The following is a 17,367-nucleotide window of genomic DNA, read 5'->3' on the forward strand; positions in this document are numbered from 1 at the left end:
GTGGAAGCAAACATGACTGTCTCACTTTGTGAGCACAATTTCTTATCATATCAGAATTCTCACTCCTTTTGTCAGACTATCCATTCTGGCTGGTGTCATCTTGTCTCCAGAAGTTACTGCTGTGCAACTACTTCATTTATCAGCCCTACTCCATTCCTCACTCCTGCCACTTCTTTTCTCCCTCCAGATGAGCTTGTTCCTATTTCACAAAGACAACCAGCTATTAGTCATGAATGCCCTCAACTTTCGGCTCCCCACAACAAACATATGCATCCTTAACTTTGCCCCTCCTTGTTAACTTCACCCTAGACTCCGCCTTAGAAAACAAGAAGCCCCTTCTATCCCAGGTTGATCCAACCATCCACCTCTTCTCTGAGTTCCATCCTGCCTCATCTTCTGTAATATTATCCCATCAACCAATCCCTAACTTTTTTATATCTTCAACCCCTCACTCACTGAGAACCATTTCTTTTCCTCCAGCATATAAAATATTCATCTATCACCTATCTGGAATAAACTTCTTAAACTTTGCCCCCTATCTGACTATGACCTCATTTTCTCTCAGAGTTTGGGCTGGACCTTGGGCAGTTCAGCTCCAGAGCCTGTGGACTCACTCATCAGTCTTTATTGACACAACCATTCATGCTGTTCAGCCCACTGCAGTCTGGCTTCTGCCTTCACTGCTTCCCTGAAACTGATCCCACAAAATCACCAAGGCCGTGCTAGTTGCCAGTTTCAATTGATACCTTTTGGCTCTCATCTAAGGTGGTTAACAAATTATTCAGGAAGAGGAAGAATAAAACTGAAAAGAAAAGAAAGAGGGCAGAGACTTTCCATCTCTTGCTCAACTGGGAGGGCAAACCATGGGAAACCTTGCCCTTGTCTGACGTGGCTGAGATAAAGAAAATGAATCTTTTCTCCAACTCTTCAATGGCTTATGTATTTTAGAACACATTTTTACATGGAAACATCTGAAATGTTAGTCAGTTCAGATCACAAACTCACAAATAAAGGCAAGGGCTCATTACACTTGCAAGTGACCCCACAAATCAAGCGTTTACCTTGTTAAACACCAATTTTGCTCGAGCCGTTGAATACTCTTACTAACACCTGCACAGAACATGGGCCTGCAAAGCCCTGTGGCTTTTAGAAGAACTTCATAACTCAGCTTCTTAATAACTGGTCAGTAGTGTTGGCATGTGCAGCTATTGAAAAAGGTCCCGCTTATTAAAAAAAATAATACCCTTAATCTTGTTCAAGTTTGAAAACAGAACTTCTTAAAAAAATTGTTTGGAAATAAATATAATGACAACAAAAAGTTTCAAAAATGATGCCAAAAGCATGAAGAATGTAAAACCAAGGGGAACTAGTTCATTCTTAGATATTTGAATATTTTTCATTTCTGTCTCATTTAGATAATGTTTCAACAAATGTATATTGAATGTTAAGTGCATGCGTGTTGCCCTACTCTGTGCAGAGAGATTTGAGAGAAAACAGGCCCTACTTGCTTAGGCTTTGCGTGCTAGTGCTCGCTGTATGTGCAAACCGGCGAACCTTTGTTCATTCATAAGGCACGTGCTGACTGCCCTCGATGGGTGGGTATATCACTGCCTTTAAGGATCCCGCTTTCTGAATGTCCAGATGAAAATGAAGGAAGGAAACAGATACAGGAAATCTTAGAAGGCAAGCCACCACTTTATGAACATTACTCAAAAACAATGAAAGAAGGAGGACTAGGAAGTTAGAAAAGCATTATGAGCAATAAGATAAGATAAATAAGAGTGTGAGTTGTCTTTTCCTATTAAAAGGAACCAGGACTTCTTGGATAAATGGTTAGGGCAGACTATGTACAAGATGAGTCTGACATACTTTGTCATAAAAGAAGCAAAGACCACTAGAAACATGTCAAAAAGACTCAATAACCAACTTTATGACGTTTCCACCAGCCAAAGATGGGACAATTCAGCTTCAATAAGGAAATAGTTCTCACAGAGTGAGATAAATATGCATAAATCCATTCATTAATAATATTTATTAATTATCAAAATTGATCACCTGCAAAGGATGGTAAATTAAAAAAAAAAGAACCCCACTTTCAATGAGCTTATAGATCACTAGAGAAAAAGACAAGAACACCGTGAATAATAACACACAGTAGGAAAAATATTTTTAAACACTTAGAACAGCTATAAGCACACAGCAAGCACCTGATAAATGTGTGTTAGATAAATGGTAAGTGCTATAGTATCAGTTCATGTTAAGTGCTGTAAATATTAGAATAAGGAACCCTGTGGGTGTTTCATAAGAACAGCGTTTGAACGGGACCTGAAAGAGATTCAGACCACCACTGACAGGCACGGAGAAAGATGCTCCAGGGCCGAGGCACAAAGGCAGGAAAGCCTAACAGATATGTGACCAGTTGCTTTTGCCAGGATTAAGAGGTTAACCAAGGAATAGTATTTTAATCAATAGGTAATAAGGACAGAAACATTACTGAGGAGTGGTAAGACAGGATTAAAACTTTGACTTAAGAAGGTGAACTGGTAACGGGGTATTAACGTAGATTGGAGAGGTGAGATTCTCAGAGGGAAAGAAACCAAGGCATGCTTGTCTTTCCATCAATAACTCACACGAGGCCTGGCTATCAGTATGTACAGTGGATATCTGTCATCTGCTTACAGCATCCAGTCGCGGCTTCTGGTAAAAGCATCTGAGCAGCATCATCCCTGCCCCATGCTCAACCCAGCTGTTTGCAGCTGATCCCAGCTCCAGGAGAGAACAGTTAACTCAGGCAAAACCCTGGCCTCAGTGATGAGTTCTTGAAATGAACATGTGACCCAGCTCGAACTAAAGAGATCAGATGATCAGATTTTATCCAAATTCTCAGAAAAGAAAACCCTTTATTTATTTATTTTTTTCTATTGGATTTAGGTAAGCACAAGGGAAAAACCTGTTTGAAAATAGACAACACGGAAAAAAGTGTATTTATGTTTGTGATATAATAATTTCTTAAGTTGTTTAAGCCATTTTCAGCTGGAATTTTCATCTAACTTACAAATAAAAAGGATCTCGACTGATATAGTAAGAGCTTTACTTAACGAATAAGCATAAAAACGGGTGATTGGTTTTAAAAGCAGGAATAGATGTGGTGGGAGAAGAAACCAGTCTTTGGTTAGACTGTCTACCATTTCATGTCCCACCCCTAGATGCCAACAGTCAGTTAGTTTCACTTGGAACCTCTTTTGCCCATGAACTATGATTCATTTCTACCCAACCATATTATATATGTTTCTATCAAGTCAATCACAGAGAATCACAGTACTAGGCACACAGTAGCCATGCAATAAACCCTTTGCTTGATTTGTTGCGGAACCTAAGCTTTAGAGAGAAAAAAAAATCAAGAAAGCTCCTGTTTCCAAAAAAATAGTATAGTTTTGCTGCAAGTAAAAAGAGATTAAAGCTGGAAATGCCACTTGGCTGGCTCAATAATCTCCGCTGGGCAAATGCTACAGAAGCAAGAGGGGCCATTTTCATTAGTGCTCACCTGGAGCAATGGCTCCAGTAAAACACACACACAAAAATCACATACCTGTCAGAACATTTCAAACTTTTTTCATTCTAGGAGTTTACTACAAACTGGTCACGGCCACTCTGTATTCCCATGGTGGCATTACATTGCCAAGGCTTTGGCTGTTCTGAAATAAAGTAACTGCTCTCCTCTGCCTCACCTGTCATTAAATTGGTGGGCTTTATACATCATTCATAAGCCTCCTGGTGTTATTTATTGTGAATCTCTCTGGCTCAAGTCACATTTAAGCAACATACTAAGAAACAAGTGTTCCAGCCACTAAAAAAAATTTATATAAGAAGAGAAATGATTTAAAGCATGTTCTGGATTCAGCTTCCCTTAATACAGTTAACTGGATTAGCTGCCAGGTATATGTCTCTTTGTGAATTGTTTGATAAATTTGTGACTCTCCCCCCCCCAAGGTTTCTGAATTGAATTCATTCCACATTTACTGAGTGCGTTCAATATTTACTGAGCGCCTATAGTATCCAAGAAACTGGGCTGGATCCTGGGACAATCCACTGTTTTGTACTATTAGATATCATCCCTCAAATCTGTAAGAAAGTAACAAAAATGTAAATGATGGGGACATGAAGGAGGAAACAGGAGGAGATGCAGTGTGTTAGGGCAGCAATAGACAGGGAAGAAGTCTTTCAACAGTAGTCTTTTGTTAGAAGAAAAAAAAACCCAACAGTTTGGGCTAACCCCCAGGCTAAATCATTGCAACACACAACTAGAGGAACATAAAAGAAACAGATACAATAATTGTATCCTGCATAGATAACATTATTTTACTACCTAGCTAATAATATTATAATAATCAATGAGTTATGAGGCTTTCTCTTTTATACTACTAAGGCAGAAAAGGCAACGAGTCTTCATCTCCAGATACAGTGGTCAGGGAAAGACTATTATTTTTCATGGGTGATGCCAGAGTATCTCCTTTCCTTCCTTCTTCCCTCTCTTGATTCCTTCATCCTCTCCTTCTTTTCTCTATTTCATAAATATTTACTCAAAACTACTAAAAAGTTAAGAAGAAATTTCCATAGTTTTTGCTATCGTCAAATTAGATTGATTGGAAACTCCTGGAATTCCATAGTCCCTCAACCTCAAATGATAGGAGTCTAGATCCGCCAGTATAACAAGCGAAGACAAAATCTTTTGGTTAAAAAAAAAAAAAAGAATAAAGAATAGGAACAAAACTATAACTAAACTCCCCATTTATCAGTGCTTTTAGATGGGTGGGTGAAAGCAGTAGCCTTGAGAGTTTACATCACTTCGTTAACTGCAGGGCTGGCATATTCAGCGATGAGAAGCTGACAAATCTAGGGGCAAATCTCCCTCAATATATTCAATATATTCACAACCAAAAAAAAAAAAAATACAACACTGCAGGGTGATCTATTAAGTGAGATTCAAGGCTAGAGGATTTTTTTTGTTTCTTACTGTACGAACCCAGAAGGCTAACAACAGGTTCCTCGATGTTATCCAAGGAACTATTTAAATCATAAGCACTAAACAATCGGAGGTAAAGGCTTTATCTAGTTGCTAACCAGGACTTAAGTGAGGGTCTTTTCTGCATGCTACATTCATGTTTTAAAGATTTTATGAACTCAAGACTTGTCACAAATGGGCAAACTGAGCTAAACACATCCTCATTCACTGCCTACTATTGTAGAGCCGAAAAGAAGGAGGCTGGAAGGAGGGCAGGGACGAAGGGAGGGAGGGGGAGAGGGAGAAAGGAAGGACTGATTGATTCCAGTGTATAGAACACTATCATTTTAGCGAAAAAGATGTTCAGAAAAAAGGAAAGAAAAATATAAGAGTGTCAGCAAGAGCTTGCATAAACATAAACACCAATATTTGGCATTTCAATGCAAGCTACTCACCAGTCGAGTTACATAAAAAAGCAAATGACCTTATCTGCACACCACTGTAGACATTCAGTCAATTGATGCAATCAAAATTGCATCTTATTTCATTTTATTTTAATTCATATGTTACCTCTTTCTAAAATTGTTTCAGTCATCAGTTCAATCACTACATATTTGAGTACTTGTATTAAACTCAATTTAAGAAAAACAATGTTTACAAACAACTTTCTCCTAATTAAGGCAGAAGAAAATTGGAGAAGACGGGTATAGAGAATAGAGAATTGATTGCCTGCTACTCTACTTCTCAGATGACCACTATTGACAAGTTTATATCTTTTTAATTTCTTTTTTCTTATGAGCAAAAGTGTAAAAATTGGAGTCATCTTCTATGCATTGTTTTATATCTCACTTTTTTCACATAACTTTACTGTTGAAATTTACTTGAGTAATAGATATTTTTCTACTTTGCTTTCAATGCCCATTTAATATAAAAGTCCATAATATGACTAGAACATGCTTTCCTTAACCAATCTTTGTTATTGGGTATTTAGGTTTTTTCCAACAGGTCTTTTTCCTTGGATGCTTTTAGGTCTGATTCAAGTCTGGCACAGATGTTTCCTTTTCTTTCTATCTTTTTTTTTTTTTTTTTTTTTAAGTAGGGGAGGTAATTAGGTTTTTATTTATTTAACGGAGATACTGGGGATTACACCTAGGACCTTGTGGCAGGGATATTTTCATATTCCCTTTCTATCCTATGGTTCTTTGGGATAGAGCCCCTCCCACAAAGCCTATTTAACCCACCATATATGAATTTTTCAGTTCATGGCCACAAGCTACACTGCTGCAATATGTTAAAAAAAATGACTTCTGTCTAAATTATCCAATGAGATATTCTTACTACAGGCACCATCATTTAGAACCCCAAAAAGAACAAGAATAGGAGGTTTCATTATCATGGAAAGATGTCTAACTCTTCTGTTTACCTATTTGGTTTCCCCTTTGCTTAAATTTCATCATTAAATGTAAAGGATTTTCCAAATCCTTGACACTTTCAGGCCTCAAAGTCTTATATTTGAACAACTACAGGTATCTTAGCAAATTTCCAATAAAAAAGTAAAACCTTTCTCATTAATATTAATCTTTACAGTTAAGTAGTTTTTAGATCCTAATTATTGTTAAATGCAAAGCAACACTATAAAACAAAAATGAAATTTAAAAGCTAAATCTGAACACATTTTACCAAATTACATTTCTTCATATGCATGCAATAATTTCATATCCTCATAAATGAGTTTTCACTAAGCCATATATCATAAAAGTTTACATGTCACCAATTAGACTTCATGTATATGAATCCACATAGATTTTTCAAAATTGAAAGAGTCTCATTTGTTGAGTGCTTGAGTTGTTTCTAACTGTTCACTAATATAAAAAATTGTGCAGTGAACATCTTAGCTTTTTTATTCTTCCAAGTGATTTCTTCAGGCTAAATTACCAGAAGTGTAAATTCAGTATCACAGCATACAGACACTTCAATGTATGACAAAATGCTTTTCAAAGCAATTATGTTGTTACCAATAGGATGTGAGTTCTGCAGTTTCCCCAGCATTGTACCAGCAGTGACTGTTACACTTTTCAAAAGGAATTCTAATTGATGGATATAAAGTGATCACTGGTCATGGTTTTTAACCTGTGTGTTTCTAAGGGCTGCTCTCTCCAGAGCTATGTGCAGGATTCTCACTTGGTGAGCAGGCAGTCAGAACAAACAGATACATAAATAAAATGGGTCACTCCAGAGCAATTTTGGATCATTAAGACATCCCTCCTCTTCCAAATAAAAGATGATCTAGGGAGTTGACACAAGTTTGTATCTCCTTATCTCAGAGTTGGTGTCATCATCACAATGATTTAACCCAACTATTTGAAACTGAAGGTCAAGTTTTTCTGGAGACTAACAATATTCAACTTAGATTTATTTGATATTAGGGCTATTATAAACTATGACAGGGAGAAATGTTTGTTATGACACTATTTATTTTTATATGAGCATCCTTTATACCAAGAGTCATAAAACATTTTACAGTGATACATAAGCTAATGGTCCTTGTAGAATGCTGATTTTTCAATGTTTGTTTAACTTGGGATGAAAAATTGGTTGTTTTATTTTCTGGCAGGTAACAGCTGACTTTCCAACAACTATGTTAAAGAAAATAATCCCAGAGGTTCAGAAAGACCATAGAATCGGAACATCATGATTTACCCTCTCCTGGTGCATCACACAGAACTGGGGAAATGCGACACTGTGGTGAAGACAAAGGAGGAGAGAAAAAGAATAGGAAAAAACAGCAGCCTTCATCAACGGGGAAAATCTGTCAACCAAGGAATATTTGTTCCCAAAAGAAGAGAAAAACACTCTCCTGTCTGTCCCCAGTGAGCGTGCAACTCCTCAGCTGCTTTCAGTGTATGTCTGATATAACATTTAAATGATAAAGTAAGACAATTTGAAGTTCACCATATCAAATACAGCAACGGCTCCCCAAGGAACAAGAAAGAAGAATCAACGGCTGTACTGCTGAATGCTTTAGGCCGGTAGTAGTATTTCCATAAATTAAATTTAAAACTGGCTGGCTTGCTTTCTTTTGCTCTTTCATTGAAGTCAAAACATGATAACTCCCCATCGAGATGATACTGACAGTTTTCAGATAGACAGCTTGGCTTTCTCTTTTCTTTTAGCCTCAGTTCCTCATCTTAGTGCAGACACTCTGGGAAATGCTTGCTTTCAAGGAAATAAAGGGTAGGTATGGTTCTTCTAAAACCACACAGACGTGACTCAGCTGGTCAGTGGTAAAGCCTTTGATTCTCCAAGGACACAAGTTCAAAATCTGGAATCAGGAGAAAGTCTCAAAGGGTTGTAGGGCAGATGACTCAAAATCTAAAATGCAGGCAATTCAGTGTTTCTTATTCACCTGAGGGTTTCCAAGGTCCTTTACTAATATATAATTCATTTATTCCTCCTCCTTCTCCCTCAAACTCCATGCTCTCTCCTCTTTTACCACTTGAAGGGAGGAAATCGATCCCAATCAGATTTTTTTTCAATTTACAGAATGCCTGCATTTTAAAAAATGTTTGAAACTTTGATTAGATCAAATACGAAGGCAGATGAGGTATCTGGCAAAGTTGATGGTGAAAACAAAGAGGCTTTGGGGGATGGAATGGTGGAAAGAATGCTTCTGAGTTAGATGAGGCTGAGTTCAAATCTTAGTTCTGAAGCTAACTGTGCAATCGTGAACAAGTCACTTACCCTCTTTAACTCCCAGCTTCCCCAACTATAAGATGTAATTTAGAGCTACCTCATAGGTTAACTATAATGACTAAACAGGACAATAATATAAAGTTTCTAACAGGATGCCTGTCTGGTACAATGCCTGGCACACAACAGACAATGAGTAAATGGCCGCTGGTTCTGCTATTGCTTTTGCCAGGGAATTAAATTATCACCCCATCCTTTTTCATTCTTCCCTGAGAACGCATGCCATCACCCAACTAGGACTCACAAACTAGGGGTTGGTGGCAAATTATTTAGCGCAGTGATCAGTTCTCTCACTCTTCCACAAGGCTCTTCCTCCCAGGATACTTCCCACAAAGCCTAGTGAACCAGGTGATTAACAATAAAGGCTATGACTGCTTCATGAGTCTTGATCAACATCACCCACAATCACAAGTATTTATTGAGCTTTTCAAGCATCTGTTGGATAGAAATAAAATATATTTGTAGGAACCAGAGGTTGTGGTTTTAAATATCTTTCCATATTGATTAATAAGACAGCTTCCTGGAAACATATAAAACTAAATAAGTCTTTTGAAATTGTTTCAACTGTGTCTGTCAGAAAATTAGCTAAGGCATAACAGGGGAACTGGAAGGGCTTAAAGGAAAGCATTAGCGTGAAAGTGCTGCTCAGGCAAGACAAACGACGCTGAAGGGATGATTTAGAAAGATGCGGGCAGGGTAGAGAAGCCACAGCTACATGCTGTACCCCAGGCCTGGTAGCAGTGAGGCGCTGGAGGAACAGGAGCAGGGGGAGTGGTCCCTGGAACACAGACACAGAAACAACCGTGTAAGGAGAGTGCCTGAAGGGAGCTAGGATTCTCGGTACAGCAGCAGAGCCTGCCGGGCATGACCTTGCAAAGAGGGAGCGGAGATACTAAATACTCTACCTCTCTCTCCTTCCTCCCCCTGACCTCCTGCTGGCGCAGCCACTGGCTAAACCCAACCAGAGAACAGACATCAAGAGAGCCCTGGGCTGCAATCCATGTGGGCCAACCTCCCAGGGCAGAGAGCAAGGTGAAGGTCATAGAATGGGCCTGGAAGGGCAAATGGAGGACCTTCAGTCTACCCATAGACCCAGACAAGATGAAACCAAGTCTTAAAGTGGGAAAGCTCCTAGACCAGATGATTCTTTGCAGCAGGGATTGTATCTTGCCACTTTGTAACCCTATTGTCCAACAATCACTTTGCTCAGAATAAGCACTCGCCAAATGTTTGTTTTTGGAAGAGCAGTATTGCTTGGGTATTCACTTCAGTATTGGATTTTTTTCAAGAAGAACATTTTCAATTTGCTGCTAAACCTATCAAAAGCTTGTCTCTGCAGAGTCATAGAGAAATATGAAAATAGACAAAGTGACAAAAGTTTGGCATGTGAAGTCAAAACTGTCTTATCGCCAATGAGCCGTGCAAGGCAGCTCTGCACATGAATGCTTTCCGCAGCAAAGTCTGGCTCCCTCAGAGCAAGCTGAAGTTTAAATCCTATATCAATGCTATTGACTGATATAAATGGAGCCCCACAATTTACCTAAAGCAGCAGTGCTTTCAGGTTAACGTTTGGAGGAGCACATTTAAGGGGTACAAAATGAAATAATTCTGTGAATCTCAAAGTTAAGCCTCCACTATTAAATTTTTTTAAACTTTCAGTGTTTTTCCTATTAAAATTCTCCATGGTACTTTTATTTTTGATCAGACAATGTTAAAATAATTGTACTGGGATTAAACTTCCTAAACCTTGGCCATAATTTTCACAAAAGCTGACTAAATATAAAACTTTAGGAACTGTTTAAGCAGGACAAGTGATGTTTGGTCACAAGTCACACATTGGGATGTCATTAAGGACAGTGTATTTCAAACAGTAAGCAATAAACTTCACATAGCAATCTAGTATACACTCAGATATATGCTGGGTCACAGTATAAAATGTTTCTCTTAGTGCAGATGGTGGTCAAACATTTTGAAATACAATTTCCTAAATGTCAATGTGGCATTTGCTCTGCTTCAAACTTGCCTTAATATATGATATTTAATCAGTGCTACTGATACATATGAACCTTCTATTTATCCATCCATCTGAAACAAATACAGTGTCTTTCTAAGTCCCATGCATACTGATAAATTGCATGCTCTTCTGATCCATTTATTTCTTTAAAAAATGCCGACTGCTACCCACTAAATTAATTTCAAGACCCACTAATGAGTAGAGACCTACAATTTTAAAAGGCTCAATTTGGCTTAGCTTACATATAAGTGCCAACTGTGAAAAATAAGAAAGTACAAGGCAACCTAAAAAAGAAATAATGGGGACTGAAGAAACCATAGAGAAAAACAACAGAATCATTTATCCAGGGACCTATGAACATGGCTGGGCCCATTTTATATTAAGAGTTGGGAGACAGAACAGGAAATAACATATTAATTCACTCACATACACATTTTTCCCCATTAATTCAACGATTCATTCCACAGACTTTGAGTTCCTGCTCTGCGTTGTGTCCTGAATACAAAGAGACAGAAGACACAGCACGACACTAGATGTTCACAGTCTGCGAAGGTGGAGACAAGGGTGCAGATAATTCCTATATGAAGGACAACAGCTGCTTTAGATGTATGATATGCCAGGGAAACAGAAGACCGTGTGGCCAGCATGACTGGGAAAGTCAGGTACACGGCCCACAAGAGCTCATGCTAAGATATGCGAGTCAAGAACCTGCCCAGCTTGCCTTTTCAGGGCTTCAGTCAGGGTAACTGAGGTCTCAATCCTTTTTCTGCCTTCTACCACCTCAGTAACCTTGAACAACCTTCTGAGCCTCAGTCTCTCCATCTGTGAAATGAAAAGGTAATGATACCCAGCTAGTGGAGCTGTGATGAGGATGAAGCAGGATGATGTACAGTAAGGAGCTCAGCACAGCACCAGGAACCCAGCACATGCTCACTGCTGTTATCACTATCACCGTCAGCAGCGAGTTCGTCATTCTGCTTTCTCCCTCAAAGCTGGTGGCAAGAGCTCCCTTGCAAAATGGTATCCTGAATGACTGAACTTTTTGAGGCTGGGTCCCCCTGAACTTGTACAAACATGGCAGATATCCATGCTGAGACAGAGGGCAAGGCCAGAAGTCTTTAGAGAAGAAGGATGTGGGATCAAGGCTCTGATACGAAACATCACTGGTCTGGCGTATCTTCTCCTGAAGTTTTAATACTATTATCTGAAGTGTTTAACTGTGTGATTTTAAATATTTTGATGCTTTTGAGGCTTAAGGGCTCAGGGTATAGTTACTTAGAGATGACATGTAAAATAAGGAGTGAAGAGTTATCAAAACGCAAAGTCTGCCATGGGCAACTACAAGGGGAGAAAAAATATAAAGCACAGCTCACAAATTGTGCCGAGATTCAAACTGATAGCCAATCATTGATCACTACGTGTTTCGCAGCGTTAGAGGTGTCTGCGGAGAATGTGATCTACCAGCAGAGGTGGAGCACCGTGAGGAACAATTTTATAGGTGAGGAGAAAAAAGAAGAGTCAGGTTAAATAAGACAATGACCAATTTTGACTGCTAAGATTCAATGTCCACTTCCAGGTTTCCTAAGTTATATATTTTTGTGCTATGATCTTACTTCAATAAATATAAGATGCTCAAATAGAATGATCACAAACATTACTCCTACTCACCTGACTACAGAAGCCTAACCCACCCATGGTAAAATCTGCTACCACTCCTTCTACCCATTTACCCAAAATGCTTAAAGGAAATCAGAAATTCTGAGTCCCTGACCTAGTCACTGGATCTAAAATGTAATTCAGCCCCATGATCAGGCTAAATGTTTCCATTGAGAATGATTCTGACAACATGAAGAAGAAAAAGAAATGCTCTTTAAACACTCCATCTTGATTTTCCATCAAGATGGTGGAGTAGTAAGACCACGAGGTCGCCTGCTCTCATGATTACAACAAAACCACAACTGACTGCTAAACAACCACTGGGAAAAAAAAGACTAGAGCCTAGCAAAAAAGATCATCTTCAACTGGAAACATAAAGAGGGAACCACAATGGAATGATAAACAACTGCTGTTTATACTGTATAGCACAGGGAACTATATTCAATATCTTGTAGTAACCTATAATGAAAAAGAATATAAAAAAAAAGTATGTATATGTATGACTGAAACATTATGCTGTACACCAGAAATTGACACAACATTGTAAACTGACTATACTTCAATAAAAAAAGAATGCAAAAAAAAAAAAAAAAGACTCCATCTCTATGTATTAAATAAAGTAAATGAAAGATAAGAGGATGCTGGTTTGGGTTATGACCTTGTTACTGCTTACAGCAATTTCTAATGCAAATAAACAAGACTGAAGCCAGGCCCATTTAACAATTGTCTTTGAAGGCAATGCTGACTCCTGGAAACCCACAGTGCTGAAATTTCAGATGCGATAGTGGGGCTTGGCTCTGCAGTACGTCATTTATTTGCTGGAATCAAAGGTTGCCTTGTTTCTTGACAGACGGACCCAGGGGACCAATGATCAAAGGGAAAGAAATGAGAAAGGGACTTTTTAGTGAATAGCGGACAAAGAACTTAGCAAAATTTATCCTTGAGATTTTCCCAAGTTGTGTGATATCTAATACAATGACAGACCAGTAGCTTCCATTTTGTCTCAGGTTTTATGCTTAAAACATCATGGCACAAAGGCAAATACATTTTAAAAATGGGCAAAAGGTTTGACATGTCTCCAAAGAAGATATGTAAATGGCACATGAAAATATGCTCAATCTCATTAGCCATTATGGAAATGCAAACCAAAACCACAACAAGATGCCAACTCATATGGATTATGACAGTTATTAAAAAAGAAGAAGAAAAACAACAAGTGTTGACAAGGATATGGAGAAATTGGAACCCTCATACATTGCTAGTAGAAATGTAAAATAGTGCAGTCGCTGTATAAAACAGTTTGGCAGTTCCTCCATAAGTTAAACATAGCATCATCATAAGGCACAGCAATCCCACTCCTAAGTATATACCTGAAAGAACTGGAGATTGGTACTCAAACAAAACCTGTACAAGAATATTCAGAGCAGCACTATTCAAAATAGACAAAAGAAGGAAATAACTCAAATGCCCATCAACTGATGAATGGATAAATAAATGTGGTATATCTATTAAATGGAATATTATTCAGCCATTAAAAGGAATAAAGTACTGATAAATGCTAAAACATAAATGAACTTTGAACATATCATGCTAAGTGAAAGAAGCCAAACACAAAAGACCACATATTGTATGATTCCATTTATATGAAATATTCAAAATAAGCCAATTCATAGACAGAGAGCAGATTAATGAGTGAATGTAGGGTCTGGAGAAAAGATAATAAGGAGTAACTGCTTAAGAGATATGGCTCTTCCTTGTGTGTGATGAAAATGGTCTGACACTAGATAGTAGTGATGGTTACACATTCTAAATGTACTCAATACCACTGAATTATATGCCTTAAAATGATTAAAATGGGAACTTTTATATTATTTGTATTTTAACACAGACACACCATGGCAGCTCCAGAAGTTCTATATAGAGTTGAGGGAAGTGCTTAAGGGCAGAAACATGTTTGAAAGCGTCTAGAGGCTTTGCATCAAATTGTGTTTGCTATAAATAAAGGGGACCTAATCAAACTTAAAACGCTTTTGCACAGTAAAGGAAACCGTCAACAAAATGAAAAGACAACCTACAGGATGGGAGAAAATATTGCAAGTGATGTGACTGATAAGGGCTTAATTTCCAAAATATACAAACAGCTCTAACAACTCAATATAAAATAAAGACAATTCAATCAAAAAATTCACAGAAGACCTAAACAGACATTCCTCCGAAAAAGACATACAGATGACCATCAGGTATATGAAAAGATGCTAATTATTAGAGAAATGCAAATCAAAACCACAATGAGGTAGCATCTGTCAGAATGGCCATCATTAAAAAGTCTACAAATAACAAATGCTGGACAGGGTGTGGAGAAAAGTGAACCCTCCTACACTGTTGGTGGGAATGTAAATTGGTACAGCCACTTAGGAAAACAGTATGGAGGTTTCTCAAAAAACTAAAAATAGAGCTACCATATGATCCAGCATATATCCAGAAAAGATGAAAACTCTTATTTGAAAAGATACATGTACCCCAATGTTCACAGCACCACTATTTACAATATATAAGACATGGAAACAACCCAAAAGCCTATCAACAGAGGACTGGTTTAAGAAGACTGGTTGATGGAAGACATGTATATATACAATGGAATATTACTTAGCCATAAAAAAGAATGAAATATTGCCATTTGTAGCAAAATGGATAGACCCAGAGAACATCATACTAAATGAAATAAGCCAGACACAAAAAGAAAAATATTATACAATATCACTTATATGTGGAGTCTAAAAGTAATACAAGTAAATCTATATACAAAAAAGAAAAAACAGACTCACTGACATAGAAAACAAACTTATGCTCACCAAAGGGGAAGGGGGTGGAATTAGGGGTATGGGATTAACAAATACTAACTACTATCCATAAAATAGATAAGTAACAAAGATTTACTGTATAACACAGGGAATAATATTCATCTTGTAATAACCCATAACGGAAAAAAATCTGAAAAATATATACATATATATAAAAAACTGAATCACTTTGCTGTACACCTGAAACTAACAAAATATTGTAAATGAACTAAATTTCAATAAAAACAAAACCAAAAATAAATAACTGTCTTTCTAAGCATGAACATGGTTTTCACTTAGATTGGATATTTACTTGGGATGGCTAGAAGTAAGAGATTGATGGAGATTAAAGAAGAGAAAAATTTATGGGAACTATCCCACAGCACTGAAAATGTTAAAACACCTTATAGAAGTAGCCAATCTTTCCGTTTTAAAACAATCAGTATAGGATGCTATTCCTTGTAGTGGATGTACAAAAAATAAAACAGACTGGGTGCATTCAACCAAGTTCACATTTTGTTATCTGTATTTATTTAAATGAGCATAGCTCATAATTTCTGCTTTCAGTGTCACCACTTTTCTCCCCTGAATTATGGGAACACTGCTAATTTTCTTCTCTGCTCCCCTGGCAATTTAATTTTTTGGATAGCGACAGGGACCAAGCATGTCTACATACTTGTAATAAGCTGCTCCCCCCAGTAGCACACAGCCGTTTCCATTCCACCCCATATTTCTCTCTATTAGACAGTGATGACTTATTGTCCAAAGACACTATTTTAATTTGTCAGACTATCTTGAATCGAAGTTTAAAAACAAGGAAAGGGAAGGGACCAAATTTCTCCAAACTGATAGCTTATAAGTTGTTTCTGTACAACTTAAGCAGAGGTATGCTCACTCCTAAGGATATTCACTGACATGCTAGGAGTATATAAATCCCAGAAATAATACAGTACATCTTCCTGAATTGTCAGTTTCTCTACATGATAAGGGATCTAAGAACATTACTTTTATGTTAAAACAGATACATTATGGAGCAAGATGCAAGATCCAGGTGTATTTTTAAGACTATACAAGACTTAGGAGAAATTTCTCATTGGCTTCCAGACACTGAAGGGACAAGTTCATGCTCCTCTGTCTTCAAAGCACTTTGTAAAGTGCAGCACACCACACAAATCTGCAGGAAAGTAGCACTGGGCATGCTGGTGGAAAAGCAGCCCTTACGGAGAAGTCACAGTCTTACTGCAGAAGCGTAGTGTGCTTTCAAGTTAGTTCACAAAGTGCTTTTACATATACAGTTCATCCAATCTTCACAATGTCCTTGTGAGGCTGGCATTTTATAGAGAAGGGTAAGGAAGCTCTGGAAGTTTAAGCGACCTTCATTTATAGGGATAGTAACAGTCAGACTAAGAATCCAAGGCACCCTAAAAGACAAAGCAAAATGCTGGGCTGAAAGAGGGATGGAGTATTGGTTCAAAGTACTTAGAAAATGGTCATGCAGCCGTGCTCATCCTCCAGAGGGGAGGCAGAGTTCTCACCTAGAGTAATGAAATAAAGAACAGTGGGCACAAACCTTGTAGCTGAAACTCCCAAACATGAACACTGAATGGCAAGGTCCTCAGCATTCCAACAAAGTTACAACCCCAGGAGACTGAGGGGCTTCCTGAAGAAACTGTATGACTCCTTAGAGTAAAACCTACATATAATGAATTGATTCCTCAAGAAAAGTTGGCTCAGCAAGGCCAAACTACCACGACATAGAAAGCTGAAGTATGCTGACATAGAAAACAAACTTACACTCACCAAAGGGGAAGAGGGTGGAATTAGGGGTATGGAATTAACAGATACTAACTATTATCCATAAAATAGATAAGTAACAAGGATTTACTGTATAACAGGGGAATAATATTCATCTTGTAATAACCCATAATGGAAAAAAATCTGAAAAATATATACACATATATAAAAAACTGAATCACTTTGCTGTACACCTGAAACTAACACAATATTGCAAATGAACTAAATTTCAATAAAAACAGAAACAAAAGCAAAAAACCGTCCACCCAATACACAACTTTCAATCAGCTTTTATTCTCTGCTTTATTCTT

General features: G+C 37.8%; 1 protein-coding gene across 11 annotated transcripts in view; it reads right to left on the reverse strand.

Moving 5' to 3' along the window:
• Positions 1–17,367, reverse strand: part of ST6GALNAC3 (ST6 N-acetylgalactosaminide alpha-2,6-sialyltransferase 3) — a 548,516-nt gene that overhangs the window by 192,773 nt on the left and 338,376 nt on the right. Inside the window, exon 4 of one of the 11 annotated variants that reach the window (XM_010989049.3) lies at positions 6–199. The exons of the other annotated variants lie outside the window; for them this stretch is intronic. Coding sequence (XP_010987351.1) covers positions 133–199 — 67 coding nt within the window. The 3' untranslated portion in view covers positions 6–132. Of the gene's footprint in view, positions 1–5; positions 200–17,367 lie in introns of those variants that run through there. 11 annotated transcript variants of the gene reach the window in all.

This window comes from Camelus dromedarius, chromosome 14 (genome assembly GCF_036321535.1).
Source record: "Camelus dromedarius isolate mCamDro1 chromosome 14, mCamDro1.pat, whole genome shotgun sequence".
NCBI lineage: Eukaryota > Metazoa > Chordata > Mammalia > Artiodactyla > Camelidae > Camelus > Camelus dromedarius.